General features: G+C 34.3%; 2 protein-coding genes across 14 annotated transcripts in view; both read left to right on the top strand.

The window, feature by feature from the left end:
* Positions 1-3,369, top strand: part of LRCH2 (leucine rich repeats and calponin homology domain containing 2) — a 105,655-nt gene extending 102,286 nt beyond the window's left edge. For all 12 annotated transcript variants that reach the window (XR_011435069.1, XR_011435068.1, XR_011435067.1 and 9 more), the window contains one exon: positions 592-3,369. Coding sequence is in view for 8 of the 12 variants with exons in the window: in XM_023634469.2 (XP_023490237.2) it covers positions 592-711 (120 nt within the window). In the remaining 4 variants the exon portion in view is untranslated. The remainder of the gene's footprint in view (positions 1-591) is intronic.
* Positions 2,297-26,137, top strand: part of IL13RA2 (interleukin 13 receptor subunit alpha 2) — an 85,832-nt gene continuing 61,991 nt past the window's right edge. The window contains exons 1-4 of one of the 2 annotated variants that reach the window (XM_070258491.1): positions 2,297-2,435; positions 3,401-3,480; positions 5,655-5,703; positions 15,544-15,618. The gene's annotated coding sequence lies outside the window, so the exon portion shown is untranslated. The remainder of the gene's footprint in view (positions 2,436-3,400; positions 3,481-5,654; positions 5,704-15,543; positions 15,619-26,137) is intronic. The other variant, XM_023633421.2, reaches the window with a different exon arrangement.

Raw genomic sequence — 26,137 nt, 5'->3', positions numbered from 1 at the left:
CTAGACTATTGGAGCTAAGAAGCAATACAACATCACTAGAAGCTGGAGGGAAGTAACCTTAAGACAAAAAAAGTACTCAAGTGCTAAATATATCAGAGATCATGGAACTTCAGAACTGGTAGAAAGAACCAGAGTGGCCAATTTTGTACAGGACTGAACAGTTGACAAACACTTCTACATACAGACTGTTCTGTTTGTTTCTTACCAGTCCCATCTTCAGGGTGAATAAACTGAGTCTCAGGGAATTTTAGTACCTATGGTACTTCATATTATGTGGCCCTTAGATCTCCTAGCTGGAAATGTAGTGCTCTTTCTATTCCAGCATGAGATCTTAGGGAATATATAGCATGACTGTCTCACTTTAAAATGTTTGCTTATTATGTGCATCAGATCAACCTCAGATCAGAACACAGCCTGTTAAAATATAATCCCATAAACAGCGATTTTAGAATTAGAATTTAATTGGAATTGTATACTTTTTTACTTGAAGTTTTATGGAAAAAATGTTTTAAAAATCCAGTTCTGGCTTACTTAGGCTTTACTGCACTGTTAAGAATCAAATGCTCAGATATCATTTGTTTTGTTTTTCAGGAAAGACTCTGTTTGCCTCATCATATTTTGGAAGAAAGAGGTCTTGTGAAAGTTGGTGTCACAGTTCAGGCTCTTCTTGAATTACCCACAACCAAGGCATCTCAGCTTTCTACAGCTTGATATAACATTTAGAAATCATAAGTGTATAGATTCATTTATTCGAAGTGATTTCAAATATCTCAAATTCATGAATAAGAATGTCTAATAAAAAATAATTTTATTAGATCAAGCCTTAGGTTTAAAAAAACTATGTTAAAACATCAAAATTGAATTTTGAATTACCCAGACTTTTTTTGAAGTAAAACTGGATTAACTTAATCAGAGTTTTTGATAAATTCAAATTCTCTTTTTACTAAGTCAGTTGATGACCTTGATTATTTTTCAAAAATCAAGTTGATACTAAATTTAAAATGTGGTTTCAATTTAATAATCACATTAGGTTTAATTTTTTATATCATAGCATACTAGTAAACATCTGAATAAGGTAATCATTTTTTTACCAATTTAAAACAATTCTATATTTGAGTTATTTAATACACTTCTAATTCTAGTTTATACACAGTTTCCTCAATCTTTGGTCTTAGTTTTCTAGAAAAAATGAGTAGAAAATACAGAATTCTGGCTTTATATTAAATTCTTTTAGTATTATAGATTGGTGCCAAAATATTTTCAGTTGTACTGTAGATTGTTTACATGTGAAGTGCCTGTGTAATTGATGACTCTTATATGGTCTTAAGCATCTTTGCAGTTTCTTTTTATGTATTAATGGAATCAGTGGACCTTTAAAATATTTTAGTAGATTTTGTAAGTTCAGTAATATGCGAGGACTTAAATGTGCCTCACATTGTGACATTTGTGGTTTTTTATTTAGTCCATTGCAGTTTTCCTTAAATTGGTTATTTCATGTTGTCAGAAAAAACATGTTAATATGCTTAATTTATGCTATTTAATTTTCCAAAACTTAATCATCTTTTAAAATGTATTATTTGAAGAGTATTTTATTTCTGTTTTAAAAATGTTACACAAAGCAGTAAGGTTTTTGAGAACTAGAAAAGTACTAATTATCAAGGACATTTTTGATAAAACTGCCAGAGTTTCGGTTTGTCTTGACTTTTAGGAACATTACGTCAGTGTGCTGCCTTTAATTATATTCAGATTCAGAGAGCAGCAATTGAGAAATTTAGAAATATGGCCATTTGTGGATCCTATAAATCTTATGATCCTCAATTAACATGATGTTGAATTAAACACAGACCATTCTATAGATATTTTCATAAGTATACTATGTCATATGAAGTCCTTGTTTAATTTAGAGGTGGATAAATTTATGTTGGTAGTAGTGCAGGAATTTTTCAAAAACATTACTGTAATGAATAACTCAGTTTCCTGTAGAAGAACTTTAGTATAATTACTTTCTTAGTAGCCAAGCAAGTATCATATCTTAAATATGTGATTATTTGCACTTGTTACCTCTTAATATGGATGCAACTTATTAAAAATTTTGGCCTGGGTATTTCAAAGGGTATATATAAAAGGTAAAAACTAGTGTGCCAAATTGTATAGTAAGGGTTGGTTTAGGAACAACACTACTTTTTTTGATCAGTTGGCATGAAGCCATATAGTTAAATTTTGACTTTAGAATACAGATCTGTTCTTTGCATTCCCCAAGGGTCAAATTGGAGCTTTTAAAGAGTTAAAACTTCGTATGATTATAAGGTTTAAAAAGTAAATTATTAGTAATTTATGACTTTAAATGTTTGAGCTAATTAGTTATTTTTCAGTTGGATCTAAGAAACACCTTATTGACATAAGCAGTCTCCCTAGTGAAAACTTGGGTAATAAAGGTAAGAAATGGCAAATAAATACCTTAGTTGTTACTTTTTAATGTAGAAATTTGACAGTATTACAAATAAAGTGACCATTAAAAGCTACAGCAATCATTCAATACTGCTTTCATAGTTATCATGCTATAGGATTCCTCCTATTAATCAATCTAGATATTAATTATTTTATAAGTATTTTCCTGTTTCATATCATTCAAATATTAGTGAATTTATAGGCCATTTCTTTATTGCATTTCACTTACTTGTCAATTAATTATTACTTTAAAGAGAAAATGCACCAGAACCTCACTGTAGCATTGTTTACTGCAAAGCAAAATTCCATTTAAGATGGGTCTATCTGAGGTCTACCATGGCAGTTTATTTACTGTAGTGCCAAAGGCAACACCACCTCTAAGATAATTTCACAGCATAGTCCCCAAGGACACATTTATCAAGGCTCTGATGTATTTCTTTTAGTAGTTTTTAAATAAGTGTTAAATTTATTCTAAATTGTTTTGATGGTGGTTATATATTTACTTCATCAGTTATAGAATTAAGAATGATTATCATTATTTAAATTGATTTGTCATTTGAAGAGGGTTAAATAATCAAACTAAAATATTTTATTAGGCCCTTAAAAATGCAGTGGATAGCTACTTCTGCTAAATTTTATTACTGTATGGCACAAGAAAGAAGTGATGTGTTGGATATGTTAGCATTGAAATAAGGAGTAAAAATGCATTTCCATTTGTTTAATAATTATCTTTACAGAATGCTAGTTTATTGACTTTTCTAACTGAATTTTTTGAGAATTCAGAAATGTTTGTATTGGTCGCAGATCTATCATGATTGATTTTCTGATGCATTTAAAAATAAATGGAACACTAAATGTATATTACCGATGCAAGCTGTGGATAAAGTTGAATGAAAAAATTAAAGTCTGAAATTTCTTTTCTCCCTTTCTACCTCTTCTCTCAACATCACAGCATTCATTTTGTGGAGGTATTAGATAGCTCATGTCTATGTTCTCTAGTATGGGAAAATAAACTTGAAGAGGATTTTCAAAGTAAGTTGTTAAAGAGTCCAGATGTTCTTCATCATACTATTTTCAATAGGTAATGTTTTCTTTAAAAAACAATGATTTCCTAGGATATCTTGACAAATAATGTCATAAGATAGACTCTTTATATACAACATAAATGTCAGATAAACATATACATATAATAAAAAGTAGGATAGGGCAAATTGTAATTATTGTAGATTTTAGTGTGAGGTATATGATTGAATTATCCTTAAGCTATTTGATAAAAAATGTAATCTTTAATTTTTAAGTAATTCTACTTTTAAAAACATCCACATAATTTGGAAATGTGCAGATATCTTCTATTCCTTAAAGTGTAATCTTTTCTATTCCTACATTTTAAAACATGAAAAAAAAATCTTTATGCTTATGGTATTTAAATAGCTTATATTTTCCACATGGTGTGTGTGTGTGTGTGTGTTTGTGTTTGTGTTTGTGTGTGTGTGTGTAATGCAAGGCTTCAGCTGTTTTAGCAGAGGAGAGTCCTACTGCATTGGAAAGCCAGAGTTTAGAAGTAATGAGAATTTTGACATCAGTACAGTCATGCACTGCGTAACCACATTTCGGTCAACGATCGACTGAATATACCGCAGTGGTCCCGTAAGATTAGTACCAAGTAGCCTAGGTCGTTAGTAGGCTATACCATCTAGATTTGTGTAAGTACACTCTGTGATGTTTGCACAATGACAAAATCGCCTAATCACTCATTTCTCAGATGCGTTTCTCAGAACGTGTCCCTGGCATTAAGTGACACGTGATGGTAATTTAGGATGGAGAGTTGCTGGATGAATCATTTGAAAATTACCAAAATTTGTAAAAAAGAAGAAGTTTTTAAAATGCGATCTTTTAAAAAATTTAAAGAAATGATTGCATACTATTTTCTTGGATTCTTAAATACATAATTTTGATTACCCTGCCATTTAAGATTAGGAAAATAAATTCATTTTTACTGTAATCTATTAATATGCATCAAGTGCCTACCTAAATAGATGAGAAACGCATTAAGTATGTACATATGTAAATACATAAATAAAAATAGATTTTTCAGATAGCAAGTTGAATTTTCTAAAACTTTGTTCAGATATCTCAGTCACTTCTAATGCAAAGGAAGACAAAGTAATACTGTATAATTTATGAAGTAATAATTAAAATTATACATTAAGGCAGTGATTCTTAAACTTTAATATGCATGTGGATCACTTGGGGATCTTATTAACCAAATACCAATTTATTCAGTGGTTTAAGGATGAGGTTTGAGATTCCACATTTCTAATAAGCTCCCAAGTGATGCTGGTCCAGTGACTAACTTGAGTAATAAGGCTTTATGGTCATTCAAGCTTCATATTAATATCATTTTATTGTACAATTGTAGTTCAGTATTTTAAATGATGCTTCAAGGCCTTTTCAACAGATACTTAACATTTTTTAATAGGTGTCTATTCTGACTTTATTATGGACTTTTGGATTTTCTTTTGTGGTTTTAAAAGATGTGCTTTATGCTGATTAATACTGTTTCCTGTTTTTATTTTCTTTTACAAACTATTTTAAACACAGGTGGCCATATAATTTTAAAGATAAAGGAAATTAGTCACATGAATAATAAGTTATGTAGGGGCCAGCCCCATTGCCCAGTGGTTAAGTTTGGTGCATGCTGCTTCAGCAGCCTGGGTTTGGTTCCTGGGAGCTGACCTTCACCACTCATTGGCAACCATGCTGTGGCAGTGACCCACATACAAAATAGAGGAAGATTGGCATGGATGTTAGCTCAGGGTGAATCTTCTTCAGCAAAAGAGAAAAGTGGAAGATTGGCAACAGATGTTAGCTCAGGGCAAATCTTCCTCAGCAAAAAAATAAAAAGTAAAAATTAATAAACAAAATAAGGTATTTGATTATAAAATGGTCATTTATATCCAAACAAGTTAATTTGCTAAATTAGCAAATATTAGTGCATAACACTTTGCTCTTTTGGAATGCTCTTTGGAATACATTAATTTTTTCATGATGTCCATGTCAGTCCATTCTCCTCTTGCTAGGCAGCAATTCTCCCTTTGGTTTTAAATTCAAAACACACTCATTCTCTCAGGCTATCATGATAAATGTAAAATTTGTGCCATATGCAAGTATATATTTAATTCTAAATATTTATGATTTTTTATCAGAGCTCAAACTTTCAAGTACAGATTATCCCACTGCAACAAATGAGAAAAGGTATTTATTTCATTCCTCTTTTTTTGTAAATTGTATTGATTTAACACATTTAAGTTATTTTAATGCCTTCTAAAGCACAGGGTAAATTGTTAGCTTAAAAACAAGTTAAAATCCAAGTTAGCCTGAAATGGCAAGGGCAGCCAAATGTCTTCCATGGCAGGGTAACTTATTTACTGTGATGAAAATATGGGAAGGTTAATAATTAAATATAAAAAAGGAGAGGAGAATTATGTGAAGCATCAAGCTAGATGCTTTTTTATAATTGAATTATAAATAATGCATTTTACATATTTTTACTTATATTGTCTCATTCATAATCTTTAAGATTAACAACTCAGTGGAAATTAGTATCATGCTGTATTATAAAATCATACTTACTTGGATGTGACCGTGCTTATTAGTGAAAGAAAATAAATGTATAAATATGCATTTTAAAATATTGGTATAATTTGTTATTTTATACCACCAAAATTTCTGGTTTAGTTCATGATATGCTCCTAGGTATAATCACAAGAGAATTTAATGCTGTAAAAGGTTTTAGAATTTGTGTATTGCCACTCTTTCATTCTTCAGACTAGGAAGCTAAGGCCCAGAATTATGGTTTGAACAAATAGTTGAGCACTGGTCTTCTTGTAAGTACCCCTGGATCGTTTACTTACTGTACTAAGACTTTGGAAAATAATTATAAATTAGTTAATTTAAAACCTTTTTCAAGCACTTAGTCTATGTACCAGGTATTGGTATTGTAGGCACTAGTGGTATGGAAATGATTAAGACATGGTCTTTTTTTTCAGAGCTTTACGAAGTAAGTCTGTTGCTGGTTTCTGGCTGTTGCATTAAAATAGATATTTAATGTAGATATTTAATATTTAATCTACAGTTATAATATTAAATTTTGCTGTTGAAATTTATCATTCTTCATGCTTATATCTTTGCAAGCTGACTTTTAAAGTTTACTTCTTGGGCTGGCCCAGTGGTGCAGTGGTTAAGTTCACACGTTCCGCTTCGGCAACCTGGGGTTCGCCAGTTCCCATCCCGGCTGCAGACATGGCACCACTTGGCAAGCCATGCTGTGGTAGGCGTCCCACATATGAAGTAGAGGAAGATGGGCACGGATGTTAGCTCAGGGCCAGTCTTCCTCAGCAAAAAGGGGAGGATTGGCAGCAGATGTTAGCTCAGGGCTAATCTTCCTCAAAAGAAAATAAAGTTAGTTTACTGCTCGGTACTACATTTGTCATTGAATATTCCTTTTTGCTAGTTGGTCCCAACAGTCATGTTTCTTTGAAGAATAATCCTGTTTATTTTGAATGATTGTATATTATATTTGCTTGCAGAAAATTAGTATATCCATTCCACAGATTTGTAAAATGTTCTATGTATAAAATATAATGTATTTCATAAAATTTTAATTTTTATGAAATGATTTGTTTATAAAGTAATTACCTTTGACATCTTTCTCTGTGAAGTTTTAGAATATTTCATGTTAGTTTAAATGTAATGCTTTGATGTTTGTGGGTAGTTCTATTGTAGATAGAACATTACTACAACTCTGAAGCTCTGGTAGCTTGGGCCTATGGAAATGTTAATCAAAAGTATTTTTTGTAAACAAATGATAAAGTACTAGTAGAAATTTCACTATTTTCTATGCTTGTTTCTAGGTGTTTTTGATATGATTTGAGAGTCATATTGGTAGGATCTATGTCAGGATGGATCTATTCTTTAATTGAACTTTTATTCATTTGACTTGTCAGTTATTTCCAAATTGTTTTCTCTTTCTTCCTGTGGCAAAGTTGCAGATGATAAATGCAAATGAAATGTTTTCCTTTCCCTAGATCTTTTCATAAACCAAGATGTCTCTTTAAAGTTGCTTTTGTGCTTTTAGCCTGGTTAATCCACAGGAATGAAAGAAGGGAATACAGTCATGTGTCACTTAATGAGGAGGATACGGTCTGACAAATGAGTAGTTAGGCGATTTCATCATTGTGCGAACATCATAGAGTGTACTTAGACAAACCTAGATAGTATAGCCTACTACATACCTAGGATATAGGGTACTGATCTTAATGGACCCGCCGTGGTATATGCGGTCCGTCGTTGACCCAAACGTCATTATGCGGCACATGACTGTACCACAAATGATCTTGTTTTGCTCTGTGGCCTAGACTCAAGTGTTTTTCAGCAAGACTTGATAATGTAAGATTTTGTTGATAAAAGGATGAGGTAGGACTACTAAATAATGAGAACTAATATTTATTGAGTTCTTATTTGCATAGCATTGGTACTGTATGTTTTCAAACATTATCTCATGTAATCCTCACAATAGCATTCTGAGATAGATACTGTAATTATCCTAGTTTTACTAATGAGGAAAATTAGTCCAGAGGTTAAGTAATCTACCCAAGCTTACTCATTTTATGGGTGGAAAATCTAGGATTCTAAGTCTGTCCAACATCAAAGGATGTTATTCCACCACATCACGTGTGGGAAATAAAATTCTTTGTTTCTACTAAGGAGTTGTTATGCATCCTTCACTTGCTTATTTTTATAGTTTAAACTATATTTGCTGTGTGGAATATGTGTATATCTGTTTTCTCTGTATACCTATAGAGGATATTAGCCTATATACATATTTGCATTTTAATTATTTTTCTTGTGTTGAGAAATACGATGAGTAATTTGAGATAGTAAATGTTAGGCACCATGGCATGTCTCAACACTTGAGTTGTAAATGATTCAGGAAATAATACCTACTACATGCCAAGCATGATGTGGGTGCCAGGTATTCACTGGTGAACAAGACAGATATCTGTACCCTCAAGGAGCTCACAATCATTGCATTATCCATATAGAGTGCCTTGTTCAAGAGTTCTGCCTTCTATGACTCTTAACAAACTCTGAAAGAGTTTACTACTTACTGTTTGATTTATATCTCAACTACGCTTAAAAATAATATGATGGCTTTCAATAAAAGTAGTCAATAAAAAATGCTCATGTATCCAGTTGATAAAGAACAAGAGCAAAGTAATGAATGTATTGGGGGAACAATTATAGCGTAAAACCCAGATTCAAGACAGTTGCTACAGTTTTATCCAAACTTAGCTCTGAGCCTCCTACCAGATAAGGAGTACATAATACACCAAGATCCTTGTTTCCCTAAGCTTTGGAGCTCATTCAGTATTGTAGTCACTGAACCTTAAATGCAATAATCTCTGTCATGTATTGTACACAGAGCACAGGCCTTTTAGAACAGACCCTTTAATTCCCAATTCCTTTAATAGCTATGGAATTTTGTATGTGCTGACTTCACCTGTCATATGGCTATAGTACCACATAGAATTTAGTAGATGAAATGGGAATTGTGTAGATTGCCTAGCATAGCACCTCATGCAAAATAGGTTTCCTCCATTTGGATATTAAACATGTGGATGGCCAGAGATATTTTGTTGTGAAAATTATTATATCCTAATTCAGATGGAAACCTGATATTGGTTGGCCACAGCATTACTTGTAGGTAGGTACCAAACTTTCCTTTATGAATAACTATCATCTATTTAAAATTCTAACAGTTTCTCAATTGAAATGCCAGATTTCCCCCAGTATGCAGAAGAGATGGTGGCTTTAACTCTGAAGGTACTGATTATCTTCCTTAGCAACGAAATACTAACTTTAATATGGTTCCTGCAGAACACTTGCGTTTTGAGCTGGAATGCTGTCTCAGTGGGCCAACTGGAACTAATTTATACCTTTTCTTCAAATTCATCCCCACATCCTCTCAGTTGATGAATTTGCTTTACACCACATCGAGAAAATAGAAACCATCAATTAACTACCCTTACACCTATTGGATGGTTAGGACTATTACAGTTCTTCTCATCAAAAGGCCACATATTCTGTGGAAAAAAAGTCCTATATACTTCCCTTTTTTGGTTGATGATTATTCCTGCATCTTTGATTTCTTCCTCTCTTCCTCAATCATTACCATCAACGTGAAAGCATAAACTAGTGTTTCCCATTTGAAAATAACCACAAAATTCCTACACTACTTCCAGCAATTGACGTGTTTTTCTGTTTGCCTACAAACTCAAATCTGTTAGAAGAGTATATGTGCTATTTCCACTTCCTCACCCTCCCACTCATTCTTCATCCCATCCTGTTCTAGCTTACAACCTCATCTCTTCACTGACCTTGATGGCTCTAATCAAAATCATCATGATCTCCATGTTGCCAGATATAGTCATTTCTTTGTTCTCACCTCTTTTGACCTCTCAGCAGCTTTCATCATAATTAACCCGTCACTCCTTGAAACATTTTCTTCTCTCAGCTCTTTATGACACTATATTCTCCCAGTTTGCCTCCTTATCCTCCTGGCTACTCCTACCCTACTTCTAAATGAGTGGTTCTCAAACTTTAGTGTACATTAATATCACGTTGAAAGCTTGTTAAAATGCAGATTCTTGAGCTACTGTCTCAGAAGTTCTGTTTTAATAGCTCTGGATCAAGCCTAAGAATCTATATCTTTAACCAGTACCCCAAAAGATTATGATGTAGATGGCTCATGAATCTCAAGTTTGAAAACCTTTGCTCCTTAATTCTCATTCTTGTGCCTCCCGTTTGTCTATACTTTGTCCTTTGGAGAGCTCATCCATTTCTATCTGTGTCAATGCTTCTCAGCCCTATCTGCACATAGTATCACCTAGGGAACTTTTGAAAAGATGACAATGCTCATTCCAGACCAATTAAATCAAAAACTTTAGGGATGGAACCTGGTTTTTGGTATTTTTAAAAGCTTCCCAGGTTATTCCCATTTGCAGCCAGGGTTGAGAACCACTATTCTATATACTTATAATTTTTATCTTTAGCTCTATACTTTCCTCAGACTTTCAAATTTCTGTACCCAGTGGCCTACTTAACATCACATTACTCCATCTCAGACATCTCAATCCTAAAATGGCCGATAAAGAACTATTGATTCTGCACCCTGGTCTCAAACACATTCATACCCATAGAAGTAAATGTTAATATTATCTGTTTAGTTGCTCATGACAGGAAACAGGGAGTCATCTTTGATATTTTAACCTTATTTTTCAACCTTATTTTTCATATTCAAATCATTAGCAAGACTTGTTACTTTCAGAATATCTCTCAACTTTATCTCATTCTCTCCATCACTACTGTCAGGATTTTAGACCAAGCCACCATCATCTCTTGTCTGGTCTGCTGTAATAGACTCCTAACTGGCCTTGTTTCTACACTTGGCTTCTGCAATCCACACTCCACGTGACAAACTCAGGTGACCTATTAAAGCCATAAATTATCATGTCATCCCCCTACTTAAAACATCTCACTTACAGTAAACCTTGGCTTACCTCCCCAACTTCAACTCTACTGCCTCTCTTCTTACAACTCACCATGCTCCAGCCTCGTAAGTCTCATGTCTGTTCACTGATCTCACCAATGTATCAGGGCCTTTGTATGCTGCCTAAAATGCAGTTCCCCCATGGCTGGCTTCTTATCATTCCACTTCAGTCTCCTTCTCAGAGAGTTCTCCCCTGTTATTCTGATAACGTAACACCCTGTTTCTTTCTTTCATAGTACCTCTTAATGTGACAGTTTATATGTTGATCATACTTCCATATTAGATTGTAAGATTCATTAGAGAGGGATCTTAATATATCTTGTTCGTTACTATATCTTCAGCAGGTAACACAGTGCCTGGCACCCAGTAGCAGCTCAATACAAATCTGAGTTATGAGTTAATCAATTTAATTACTATCCCCAGATAACTAAATGAAATGACTCCCCAAACTTACCCTCCCAACTCACTGAGTTTGGCAAATTCAGATTTATCATTCAGGTGCAGGATTTGAGTCACAGGGCTCCTTTTGCCACCTCCCTACATTAGTTTAAGCTCTCATTTATACATTGTCATATGCTGTTTTAAAAATTTCCCTAGTATTTGCTCAATCAATTAATGATATATCAAGACTGTCTAAAACTATATTATTTAGAAATTTTAAAAATGGGGTCATTCCTACCTATTCCAATTTCAAGATACTATTACAATAAAGGCTGTGAAGAAATCTTAAACCCTGGGAACTGTATCTAGATCATTTAGTGTAGTTTGTAGATGGCTCCAATCTATATATTCACATGTCAAAAGTTTTTCTTAGGTTCTGTAAAATTCTTAATGTAGTTATTAACTTCTCAATTGTGTGAAAATAGTTAAGTGATAGTCAGAAGGAGGCCATTTGTGTTTTTAAGAGCATTTTTGAAAGGGAAGGAGGAAAGAAAAGAGGGAAGGGAGAGAGAAGGAGAGGAGGGAGAGAGGACTGAAGTCTGAGGAGATATTTAGAAAATTGATCAGTTGTAATCTTGGAGAGAAAGAGCATTAAGAAACAGGATGAACTGTACTTTGATTCCATCTTACCTGAATTATGCCTGAGAATTTAGAGTAAAATGTTTTCCAAAGATTGGAATTCCCAATGATTTAAATAATTCTTAGTGACAGCAGATCTTCCTCAGGATTTTTAAAAATTTTAATAAAGGGTTCCAACTTTAAACTTAAAGTAGTTAATAAAATGAACTGTAACTGGTGGAATGATTAGTTTCCTGGTAGGTAGAATTCTGGAATCTGTAAAACATGGGGGGCTATAAAGCCAGGAGAAATGGCTCCCATCCCCCAATGGGCACTGGTGTCTATCACTGAGTGAGATCAAGGGAAACGTAATCACAGTAATGATAAGTAGAGAAGAAGTAATTGCTAATAATGTTTGTCATTTGATTAAAAATGTGAATGAGCCCCTCTCTTGACCTGTTTCACAGATTATCATTTAACAAGATTAAGTTGTAATTAGGCAGATATGATCAAGCATGTGTTTACATTTTGTTTTTACTTAGAAGCTTGGTAAGCCATTAAAGAAGTATTTTCTTCTCATCTTCTTCATTAAAATAGTACATTCTACAAGCAATTGACAATAGATACTATATTCAAAAATATTAACTGCTGGTGGTAGAGTTTACAGGTGCTGTAGTAAAAGTTGTGAGATTCCAAGGGAGTTGATTTGCTTATTGCAAAATAGTTGTGCCAGAGCAGAAGTATTACTCGACTCTGTGCTGTAGTTATGTTTCAAACGCCTTACATTTAACATGCTTTTTTTTATTTAAAGATTTTATGTTTTTCCTTTTTCTCCCCAAAGTCCCCGAGTACATAGTTGTATATTCTTCATTGTGGGTCCTTCTAGTTGTGGCATGTGGGACGCTGCCTCAGCGTGGTTTGATGAGCAGTGCCATGTCCGCGCCCAGGATTCGAACCAACGAAACACTGGGCCGCCTGCAGCGGAGCGCGCAAACTTAACCACTCTGCCACAGGGCCAGGCCCTTAACATGCTTTTTAAATGTGTTGTGATTGGGGAAATATTATTACTATTATTGTGTGTTTATAAGGACAGTTTAGAAAAAGAAGGATTATTGGTCAAAATGGAATTCTCAGACCTGCTTTTGACTACAGGGACAAACTTGAGAGGCAGAGACTTTTTAATTGCAACACAATGACAAGAGTCATTTATTTTTCTTCATATAAAGAGTATGTTTTCTCAACGCCACTGACTAAATAATCCATCATTTTTCCTGTGATTTATGGTGCCACCTTTATGATATTCCAAATTCTCATATATACGTGTGTCTGTCGCTGAGCTCTATTTTGTTCTGTAAGTCTGTTTGATTGTTGCAACAATATCACAGTTTTTTTTTAAATGTAAAAAATGTTATTATGGCCGTTTCATGTTTCTTAAGGTTGACATAGCAATTTATGGACTTTTATTATACTGTGTACATTTTTAGTACATTTATTTACTTTCTTAAAAAATCAACTGGAATTTTAGTTGAGATTACATTGAATTTAAACATTAATTTGGGAATAATTGATATATTTATAATACATGGTCCCATTCAAGAGCATGGAATGTATCTCTATTCATCTCATCTGTGTCCTCTATTAGAATTTATTATTTTCTCCATAGAGGTCTTGGGCCTTCCTGATTAAGTTAATGCCCTGATATTTTATAATTTTGACACAATTTTGAATGGTACCTTTTAAATTATATTTTCAATTGGTTATTGCTGGCACGGGAAAATGTTGATTTTGTATCTGGAAATCTTGCTTAACTCTTCGTAGTTTTAATGATTTGCTGATTCTACTGATTCTTCTATGTAAATGATCATATCATTTTCAAATAATGATGGCTTTAAGGTCTCCCTTCTAATCCTTAAACCTCTCATTTCTTCATAACATTAGTGAAGGCCTGCAATACTATGTTAAACTGTGATGATAGTGGGCTGCTTGTCTTAATAGAAATATAGTTAATGTTATTCCATTAAGTATATAATATTTTCTGTAAGTTTTTGAACTTACCAAGTTTCCTAGTTTTCTAGACTTTTAAAAATAATCATAAATAATGTTGAACCTTATCAAATATTTTTCTGCATCAAATGTAATTTAATTCATTAGTCTAATGTACAGCGATTTATATTAATAGATTTTCTGATGTTGACTCAACCTTGTATTGATGGGATAAGTCCTACTTGATCATGACTTTTTTGATAATTCGTGTTTCATTTGACTGCCCTGATGTTACAGCCCTGTGGTCACATACACCTGCTCTCATTACGGTAGTGTAATGATTGTCTCAAGGACATGCAGAGTAGGGGCAAAACCAAAATATAAGCCTCTTTATTCCTAAACATTCCTCTCACTGCTGCCTCCAGCTAACTTTTGCACCAGACTTCAGCCTCTTGTCCCACTTGACATACATCAGTTTGTGTCTTCACAAGGAGTTTTCAAGGATTTTTAAAAATAGCTTTTGGAGTCTATGGTTCCTTCTATAGTTTTTCTAGAATTAATTTTGGGGAAGAAGCTAGTAATTGTACTAGTTTTCCATCGTTGGCAGGATCTTTGGAAGTCTTGCTTAGGTGTTTTATATATGAACTGCTGTTGAGCCAGATTCTCTTCTTCTGTATCTGTACAACTTAGTTTTTGAACCTTTATAGTTTTCTCCATACATTTTATCTTGTTAGTTGTGAGACCTTTCCAAATATTTTTGAGTGTTGATTCTGCAGTCTAGCATATTAGCGATTATATGCTCAGAATTTCGTAAGCACACTGTTTATGTATTCATCTAAGTCTTTATGCCTTGTGTTGTTTAGCATTTTATCAATGTAGTATTCTGGTTGAGGCCTTATTCTCTAATAGTAACCAACACTATGAATGTAGTTTGTCAACCAGCTGTGAACCTCCCAAAATCATCTAGGCCAGTGCTTCTCAAACTTTAGTGTGCATACAAATTACTTGGAAATCTTGTTAAAATGCAGATTCTGATTCATTAGAGCTGGGGAGAAGCCTGAGATTTTGTGTTTCTAATAAGCTTTTATGTGAGGTTGATGCCGATGGTCCATGGAACACACTTTGAGTAGGGAGGACCTAGGCACATTTCTCAATCTCAACTAAAATAATCATGAGCAGCTTTACAAATAACTTATACAAGAAAAAGTTACATTAAGAACAAGGCTTTTTCCCTGGTTGACCCATCTAGTAAGACCGATAAAAACAGACTATAAACTGCCACAGAAAGCTACCTGCTAATCTCTCTGTATGTTACCCAGGCTCTTGAAAACACTGCTTTGAAAATGCAGTTTTGGTAACAATGATATTTGTAATGAGTCCTGTTTTGGACCAGCTAGGTTTCTGCCAGGTGTTTAACAAACTCAGACAAACTGACAAATTAGACCAAAATAGTGTGAAATTCTCACTCACTTCTTTCCGTCTATTTACCTGCATGTTTCTAGGCTCCTGGTTATGATGGAAATTTGGAGGAATGCTTGATATACAGATAAGGTTGATTAAAAATCATCTAGATAATGGTAAGTAGGTGCTTCTGAAGTGTTTTAGGGTACTTGTAAACAGTTTTCACATATTTTAGACGTTCCATGAAGGGCTACTTTTATTTAGCTTAATTCATTTCCATTATTTTTGAGAAAATATATGTTAAGCCAAAATAGTACAATCAAAATTTTGTCTGTGATATTGGTAGTAGTGCAATCCAAATATTTCAGTGAGATTTAAATGCTTAGAACAGTGCTTCAAGATATCATTTTCCTATGTTATTATAAAAGAAGTAACATGAGAACCACCCACTTCCTAGAAGTACGTAAGAATGCTGGATTAAAGTAAATATATTGCTGAAGACATTGCTGTGCTAATAATAAGGAATCCATAGATGCAAACTAGCCTGTGGATTTCTGACAAAATTTCTGTTTTGACAATTGCATATGACTTGGAGACAGGAGATAAAACCTGAAATGTTTTAAAGTTGGCAGTCTAAAAGAATGTGACAGGAAGCTTGGACTTCAAAGGGTTGTGCCATGTACAGAAGAGGACAAAGAAACTTGCCTTGCTTGACTTTGACGTTAAGTGGAAAGATGTTAGCTGAGCGACAATCTTCCTCACAGAAAAATATAAATAAATACATAAATAAAAGGGGAGGTGAAAGAAAATGGGTGAGAGGAAGCATTTGAATAGATGAAAACTGAAATTTTCCAAAATGAAAGAAGGACAATTCTTAGACAAAGAGCGCAAAAATCCCAAGTCAAATAAATAAAAAGAGATCAACACTTGCAAAGCTTGTGATAAAATATAGAACATCAGAGGAAAAGCAAAAGACAAAACTCCTAGAGTGAAAAGAGCTACAAAGCATCTTTTCAAAGTGATTTGGCTGATTGCTTATTTGTATAAAACAACAATGAAAGCTAGAAGATAGTAGAATAATATCCTCAGTATCTGATAGAAAATCTTATCAAACTGGAATTGTATAGTCAATGAGACCATTTTTAAAAAACTAGGACAAAATAATTCTTTTAGACACATAACAACTAAGATTGTTTACCACCTATAGGGTCACATTAATGAAAATTTTAAGGGAAGCACTTTTGGCAGAAGGAAAATGCCCTGAGATCATCTGAGATTCAAGAACAAATGACAAATAAGGGTAGAGGTAAATATATGGGTAAATCAAAGGAAGCATTGACAGTATTATGTGATAAAAACAGTGGCTAAAGAAAATATATGATTAAAATACCAGACCATATTTACATGCCTATGAGGAAGTTATGAGCAGGGTTAATGTTCTTTGATGCTTGTCTTTTCAGGAGTAGGTGATATGTTGTTTAACTTTTGACTTTAAACATTCATGGGAAAATATTGAGGGTAACCACTAAAAGATTAAAGAGAAAGTATTCTAAATAAGAAGGGGAAATGGAATGAGAAGGAAAATCACACAGAATGTGAGGATGATGGGAGAAGCACTTACACGTTGATGGAGTAAGGACCTCTAAAAACCCATTCTCTCATAAAGGAAATGAGAACACCAGCAAAAATTGTCAAAATTAACTTTTTCACAACTCTGAAAATTTACCAGAGACTTTCAACAATCCAAGGAGCATATATTTAAGAAAAATGGCTAAATCTCAGTAAAACTGAACATTATGAAGTTTTGACTTGCCCTGTTCCCATCCTCCTCTCCTGAGCTCTGGGGTAGCCTTGAAAACGAACAGCCTCAGAACCATGTGTACCTGTGAATAACTGCAGCCTAGCAGATATAGAAGGGGGAAGAACCGGTTTGGAGTTCCCAAATACCCTCATCCCCAGAGAAATGACACTGACTTTTTTGGCAGTTACCTGGAAAGTCCTTGTTATCAGGAGTGGTCTGATATTTTGGCTGCTTCATGGCTTGCTCAGTGAGGAAAACCCCATCTTCAGGATAGTTTTCTTTACAAAAAATTAGAGGCAGCTGTTTAACATCATAACTTCCTGAGGTGGCAATAACAGGGCAAACAAGCAGCAGGCCAAAAAGCGTAAAAATCTGGGGAATGAAATGTCCATGGGGATCTTTGAAAAGTTCTGATGTATTCGTAGGGAGCTAGAGGAACGTGTGTACAGCTGAGCACATACCCAAAAATGATCTGAGGAGACCCTAATCTCTTACCTCTGGCTGACCTTGAAGTTTTGAACAAGCAGGAAGTTAAGGCTAAGATAGAATAGTAAACTGGCAGAGTGTCGAAAGCATGTCTCAACAAACAGAACACCTTAGCAAAGGGTGAGAGGCTTGCTAGTTTGAGGCATTTGAAGTAGTCTCTGTACAATCACTAGCTGACCACTAAGGTCTCTGAGGAGAGACTTCAATGGCCACAAAGCCAAAGAATGTAAATTCTAAAGAATTAGTTCAGGGAAGTCACTAAACAAACAACAGCAACAACAGTAAACAGTGACAACAACAAACCCTTGGGAGGAGAGATCTGATTTCCACAGTTGCCACGTTATATTACTTAAAATGTCTAGTTTTCAACACAAAAAAGTACAAAACGGACAAAGAAAGGGGAGAGTATGGTGTACATGGAATAAAAAGGAAGGATAAATAGAAACTACCCCTGAGGAAGCCTTGATGTTTAATAGACTACACAATGACTATAAATAAGCCATTATAAATATGTTCAAAGAACTAAAAAAAAACCCCATATCTCAAGAATTAAAGGAAGTATGAGAATGGTGTTTACCAAATAGAGAATGTCAATAAAGAGAATTTATGAGACAGAATCAAATAGAAATTTTGCAGTTGAAAAGTGCAGTTTTTAGGAGGAGGCTCAAAAGCAGATTTGATCTGGCAGGAGAAATAGTCAGCAAACTTGAAGGTAGAACAATTGAGATTATCCAGTCTAAGGAACAGAAAGAAAAAGATGAAAAGAAATGAATAGACACTTGTAGGACACCATCAAGCATAGTGACTTACAAGTAATGGAAGTTCCAGAGGGAAAATAAAGGGAGGGCTAGTAAGCAATTTTGAAGAAATAATGGCTGAAAACTTCCCAAATTTGATAAAAATAATCTACACATCCAATAAGCTCAATGACATCCAAGTAGGGTAAATTCAAAGAGACCCACCTCAAGACAAATCGTAGTCAAACTGTCAAAAGACAATGTGCAAAACTTGAGAACAGCAAGAGGAAAATGACTGATAATGTATGTACAAGGTATCCTTAATAAGATTAACATCTGATTTCTCCTCTGAAAGAATGGATGCCAGAAGGGAGTAGGGTGACAAAGTGCTCAAACATTCAGCTAAAAATTGTATACCTAGCAAAATTATTCTTCCAAAGTGAAAGAGACATTAAGATATTCTGATATAAAAAACAGAATTCATGATTAGCTGCCCTTCTCTACAAGAAATACTAAAACCTGAAATGAAGAAACACTAGACAGGAGATTGAGTCCACATGAAGAAATAAAGAGCACCCTTAAAGGCTAACTACATAGAAAAATATAAAATTCAGTGTAAATGTAATTTTGTTTGTAACTCTTTTCTTCTATCTGATTTAAAACTCTTACATAAAGCAATAATTAGAAAACTGCACTGATTGGCTTGTAATGTATAAAGATGTAATTTGTACAATGATAAAAGATGGGGGAGGGGACAAGAAATATTGACTCAACGTTTTTGAATACTATTGAAATGAGATTGGTATTAATCTGAACTAGATTGCTTTAAAATTAGATGTTAATTGTAACTCCCATGACAAACGGTAGGAAATTAATTAAAAATAAAATAGATTAAAAGAAATAAAGGAATTTAAATGTTACATTAGAAAATATCTGTTTAGCATAAAAGAAGGCAGTAATTGAGGAACAGGGTAAGTAAAAAGACACAAGCCATGTAGAAAACATTACATTTACATTCCTAAGTACAAAACCACAATAAGATACCACTTCATACCCACTAGGATGGCTATTATCAAAAAGATAAGAACAAGTGTTGGTGTAGATGTGGAGAAGTAGGAACCCTTGTATATTGCTGTTGGAAATGTAAAATAATGCAGATGCTTTGGAAAACAGTCTGATAGTTCCTCAAATGGCTAAATGTAGAATTACTATATGACCCAGCAATTCCACTCCTAAGTATATACTCAAGAAATTAAAACATGTTCACAGAAAACCTTGTACATAGATGTTTATAGCAGCATTATTTATAGTGACCATACAGCAGGAACAACCTAAATGTCCATTAAATGGTGAAGGAATAAGAAGTTGTATATCTGTACAATGCATTGTTATTAGACAATGAGAAGAAATGATGAACTGATACATGCCACAGCATGGGTAAACCTTGAAAACATGCCAAGAAGGTAGGCACAAAAGACCAAATATTATATGAAATGTCCAGAATAGGCAAATCTATACAGACAGAACATAGATTAGTAGTTTCCTAGGGTTGACAGGGTGGAGGTGGGTGGGGGTGCATACTAATGTGTATGAGGTGTCTTTTTGTGGTGATGAAAATATTTTAAAATTGATAGTATTGATGGTTGCACAACTCTGTATCTATATTAAAATCTCTTGTACACCTTGAAAGCATAGATTTTAACATTCTCGAAGATTGTATACTGGGAAATTAAGCAAACCTCAATTAATTTAAGAAGATTGAAACCATATCAAGCATCTTTTCCAACCAGAATGCTGTAAAACTAGAAATCAACTACAGGAAAAAAGCTGGGAAAGTCACAAATATGTGGAGACTAAACAACATGCTACTGAACAACAATTAAATCAATGAAGAAATCAAAGGAGAAATCAGGAAGTAGCTGGAGACAAGTGAAAATGAAAACAGGACATACCAACTCTTATGGGATGCAGCAAATGCAGTACTAAGAGGGAAATTTATAGCAATACAGGTGTACCTCAACAAAGAAGAAAAATCTCAAATAAGTAATCTTAAACTACACCTAAAAGAACTATATAAAGAAGAAAAACCAAAGACCAAAGTCAGTAGGAGGAGGGAAATAATAAAAATCAGAGTGGAAATAAATGAAATAAAACTAGAAAAAAATCAATGAAACCAATAGCTCGTTCTTTGAGAAGAGAAACAAAATTGAAAAACCCTTAGCCAGACTCACTAAGAAAAAAAAAGAGAAGACTCAAATAAAATAAAATAAATCAAAGAGGAGAAATTACAACAGATACCACAGAAATACAAAGGACTATAAGAGAATACTATGAAAAGCTATATGCCCACAAACTAGATAACCTAGAAGAAATGGGTAAATTCTTAGAATCATACAACCTCCCAAAACTGGATCAAGAAGAAAAAGACCATCTGACTAGCCCAATCACAAGTAAAGAGATCAAAACAGTAATAAAAAATTTCCAAAAGAACAAAAGTCCGGGATCAGACTGCTTCCCTGGTGAATTCAGACCAAACAGCCAAAGAAGATTTAATATCTATGCTTCTTAAACTATTCCGAAATATTGAAGAGGGCAGGACACTTCCTAACTCATTCTATGAGATCAACAGTACCCTGATACCAAAACCCAGACGACGACAACACAAAGAAGGAAAATTGTGGACCAATATCACCGATGAACATAGCTGCAAAAATCTTCAGCAAAGTATCAGGAAATCGAATATACCAATACATTAAAAGGATCATAAACCATGATCAAGTGAGATTTATACTAGGGATGCAGGGATGGTTCAATATCTGCAAATCAATGTGATATACCACGTTAACAAAATGAGGAATAAAAATCAGATGATCAATGCAATAGATGCAGAGAAAGCATTTGACAAGATCTAACATCCATTTATGATAAAAATTCTCAATAAAATGGGTATACAAGGAAAGTACCTCAACATAATAAAGGCCATATGTGAGAAACCCATAGCCAACATCATACTTAATGGTGAAAAACTGAAAGCCATCCTTCTGAAAACAGGAACAAGACACGGGTGCCCACTCTCACTATTCTTACTCAACATAGTACTGGAGGTTTTGGCCAGAGCAATTAGGCAAGAAAAAGAAATAAAAGAGATCCAAATTGGAAAGGGAGAAGTAAAACTCTCACTGTTTGCAGATAACATGATTCTATTTATAGGAAACCCTAAAGAATCCACCAGAAAACTATTAGAAATAATCAACAACTGCAGCAAAGTTGCAGGGTACAAAATCAACTTACAAAAATCAGTTCTATTTCTATACACTAATAACAAAGTAGCAGAAAGAGAAGTCAGGAATATAATCCCATTTATAATCGCAGCAAAAAGAACAAAATATCTAGGAATAAATTTAACCAAGGAGGTGAAAGACCTATACACTGAAAACTGTATAGATTTTTCACTATTACTGAAAGAAATTGAAGAAAACATAAAGCAATGGAAAGATATTCCATTGGAAGAATAAACGTAGTTAAAATGTCCATACTACCTAAAACAATCTACAGATTCAATGCAATCCCAATCAGAATCCCAATGACATTCTTCATGGAAACAGAACAAGAATCCTAAAATTTATATGGAACCACAAAAGACACTGAATAGCTAAAGCAATTCTGGAAAAAAAGAATAAAGCTGCAGGCATCACAATCCCTGACTTCAAAATATGCTACAAAGCTATAGTAATCAAAACAGCATGGTACTGGCACAAAAACAGCTGCACAGATCAGTAGAACAGAGTTGAAAACCAAGAAATAAACCCTCAAATCTATGGACAGCTAATTTCTGACAAAGGAGCCAAGAACATACAATGGAGAAAGGAAAGTATCTTCAATAAATGGTGTTGGGAAAACTGGACAGCCACATGCAAAAGAATGGAAGTAGACCATTAGCTTACACCATACACAAAAATTAACTCAAAATAGATTAATGGTTTGAATGTAAGACCTGAAACCATAAAACTCCTTGTATAAAATATAGGCAGTACACTCTTTGATATTTGTCCTAGCAGTATCTTTTCAAATACCATATCTACTCAGGCAAGAAAGAAAAAAGAAAAAATAAACAAACGGGACTACATCAGACTAAAAAGCTTCTGCAAGGCAAAGGAATCATTAACAAAATGAAAAGACAATACACCAACTGGGAGAAAATGTTTGCAAATCATATATCTGACAAAGGGTCAATTTCCAAAATATATAAAGAACTCATACAACTCAACAACAAAACAACCCAATCAAAAAATTGCAGAGGATATGAATAGACATTTTTCCAAAGAAGACATCCAGATGGCCAACAGGCACATGAAAAGATGTTCAACATCGCTAATCATTAGGGAAATGTAAAACAAAATTACCGTGAGATTTCACCTTACTCTCGTCAGAATGGCTATAATCAACAAGATAAGAAATAACAAATGTTGGAGAGGATGAGGAGAAAAGAGAACCCTCATACGCTGCTGGTGGGGATGCAAACTGGTGTAGCCACTATGGAAAATAGTTTGGAGATTTCTCAAAAAATTAAAAATAGAAATACCATATGATCCAGCTATCCCACTACTGGCTGTTTATCCAAAGAACTTGAAATCAACAATCCAGAGAGACTTATGCACCCCTATGTTCATCACAGCATTATTCACAATTGCCAAGACATGGAAGCAACCCAAGTGCCCATCCACTAATGAATGGTTAAAGAAGATGTGGTATATATATATATATGATGGAATCATAGCCATAAAAAGACAAAATTTTTCCATTTGCAACAACATGGATGAACTCTGAGGGTATTATCTCTGAGGGTATCATGCTAAGCAAAATAAGCCAGACAAAGAAAGACAAACACTGTATGATTTCACTCCTATGTGGAAGATAAACACATGGATAAGGAGAACAGATTAGTGGTTATCAGAGGGGAAGGGCGAATTAGGTAAAGGGGCACGTATATATGGTGACAGATAAAAACCAGACTTTTGTTTTTGAACTCAATGCATTCTATACGGAAACTGATATATAATAATGTACACCTGAAATTTACCCAATGTTATAAGCCAATGTTACCTCAATAAAATGTTTTTAAAAAAATAAAAGGGTGAATTTTATGATATGTGAATTATATTTCAATAAAGCTGTTAAAAAGATAAAAATATAGAGAAAATCCAGACAAAAGATATAAAATAACTTTAGACAATAAATGTAAACACAGCTAAATTTCCAAAGACAGAGATTCACACTGAATCAATATATAAAAGACAAAAATATACAAATATATGCTGTTTATAGGGTACAATATATAAAATCATAGTAAAGTTAGCAGGCAAATTTTAACAATAAAGAGCTTACGTATTATACTGAAGCAGAATAGGCAATAAGTTTGACACATTCCTAGAAACAGTTACCCAATAATAAAAGTTTCAACTCATCGTGAAGATATAGTAAGTCCTAACTTCTGTATACCCAATATACATAAAGCAAAATCTGCAGATAGAAAATAAAAATTTAAAAAAACTACTTTCACGGATATTTTAACATATCTTCCTCAGTGTTTGATTCCTCAAGAAGACCAGAAAAAGCGATAAAGATTTTAACAGCATAGTTAACATATCTGATTAAGTACACTTTTCTATAGAACAGTGCACCAAGCAAGCGTTAGGCAACAAAACATGGGAGTTGAGGATACTGGCAACAGAGGGTTGAAGTGCTAGACCATGAAATCTGAATTTGGTAGGGAAGAAAAGCAAAGACAAGGGGAGTTTTATATGGATGAAGTAGATGGGTCTGTGAGTTGGTGGTTGAAGAATTGGTATTGGTAGGGTAAGAATCCTGAAAATACTGTCAGATGATCTAGTGACCAAATTTATTTCAGAGGGAATTAGTCCTGAGTGACTAGAAGTTCCAGAGTGTTGGCGTGGAAGTGTGTCGCTGAAATGGAGTAAAAGTCATGGGAGGTAGAGATGAAGGTAATGAAAGTCCAGAATGATGAATAGGTCATTAACGGAGATTTGAAATACCCTAGAGTGTCAGGACTTCGAGTGGAGAATACTGAACTAACCATAGGTCAAATCTTCATTGAATGGAGGAATATTAGCAGATTTTGGTAGTTCCACAACCAAAGAAGGTGTGGTCAGAGCTGGATGGCATAAACCAAGGTTTTCACAGGCAACTACTTGTGTGAGGATCTAAAAATAGTGTGAAATGAAGAGGACACTCATCCAGCACTTGACCCAGAGCTAAACTGGATGTTGGAGAAAGAGCAGCCTCTACTTGATGATAGGGCAAAAGAAGTGGTATCCAGTGTTAAAGTGTTAAAGATAAACTTCTTTAAAGTCAGAAAAGAAAGTTACAGTCAGGGAAGGGAGCTTAAATTGTAGCATGCTTTGTTAAAATGTAATGGAGGTTTAAGAGGTATAATGGAGGAGTAAGAGATAAAGAGACCAGTGGTAGATTCAGGCAGGGGAAAAGAAATAATAGAATAGACAGCTGAATGAATTTATGTTCTGGGAGGAGATCAAGGATGACAGGAATGTGTGGGTTAAGCTGTTTGACAGTGACAAGAAATCCTGGCTTCCCCCTAGTGGATGGCAGTGAACAGGTGTAGATCCATTACACTTCTGAAAGGATTTGAGTCTTTGCTGGATTCAAGGGAGGGAATTATTATCTGGTTTGAATTCTCAGGGTTCTGGCTCATAGCTCTAGAGATTCACAGAGTAGATATGAAGTTCCTATTAACTCCTTCTTGTTCATTTCATTGAGTCTTTTTAAGAGTCCAGACTAGATGTTCTAAACAATGCCCCACGTTCTGGATTTATTTGAATAGTTCCTTAATGATGACCTACAGATGAAACATATCTAGCAAGAAGATCACATGAGCACTGTGTGTAATTCCCACAGCCTCACATCAGGAGGCACATCATGTCAAGCCATTCCACTATTGTTGAGGTCAAGCTTGACCACTTGGTTAATGTGGTGACCATCAGATCTGTCCATTGTAAAGCACAATTTCCCCTGTGGTCCAATTAGCCATATCTTGAGGGTGAACAGGGTCATTTGGTATAGACCATGGTGATACATACTTAGCAGGGATGTGAGAAACAGGCAATAAGCCGTGATTAGTATATGCATATAAATCACATATGATATAAATTGATAAATTCTGTAAGAGAAGTGCTTATTGGAACATACATGAGGAAGCAGTTATTTCTGTGTGCCTAGAATGGGGATGGTGCTCGTGGAAGCAATGAAGGGAAAGCTTTGGAGCAAAGGTTATATTTGAGAGTTAGATCATTTAAGATGAGATAGAGTTTATTAGTGATTGAAGGTGGTGAGTGCATCCCAGGTAGAGGGAAAAGGCATGAGGAAAGAAAAACAAAAACAGAGGCCTGGAATTACATGGTTCAGCTGGAATAAAATTTGAAAAAAGAAATCCTGAGTACTGGCATATAAGATGCATGGAAATGAATGATAGGAGATGAGTTTGGAAATGTAGACTCTAGGTTATAAAGAACCCTGAACTCCATGCTAAGGAATTTAGCAATGATTCTGTAAGTAATGAATGCTAATGAAGGTTTCTAAGCAAAGGAATATTCAGATTGGGATTTTAGAGAGAGACTTGGATGCCAGTGTGGCAGA

Source organism: Equus caballus, chromosome X (assembly GCF_041296265.1).
Source record: "Equus caballus isolate H_3958 breed thoroughbred chromosome X, TB-T2T, whole genome shotgun sequence".
NCBI lineage: Eukaryota > Metazoa > Chordata > Mammalia > Perissodactyla > Equidae > Equus > Equus caballus.
The sequence above is the reverse complement of the archived record's forward strand: the minus strand, read 5'-3'. Positions and strand labels throughout refer to the sequence as shown.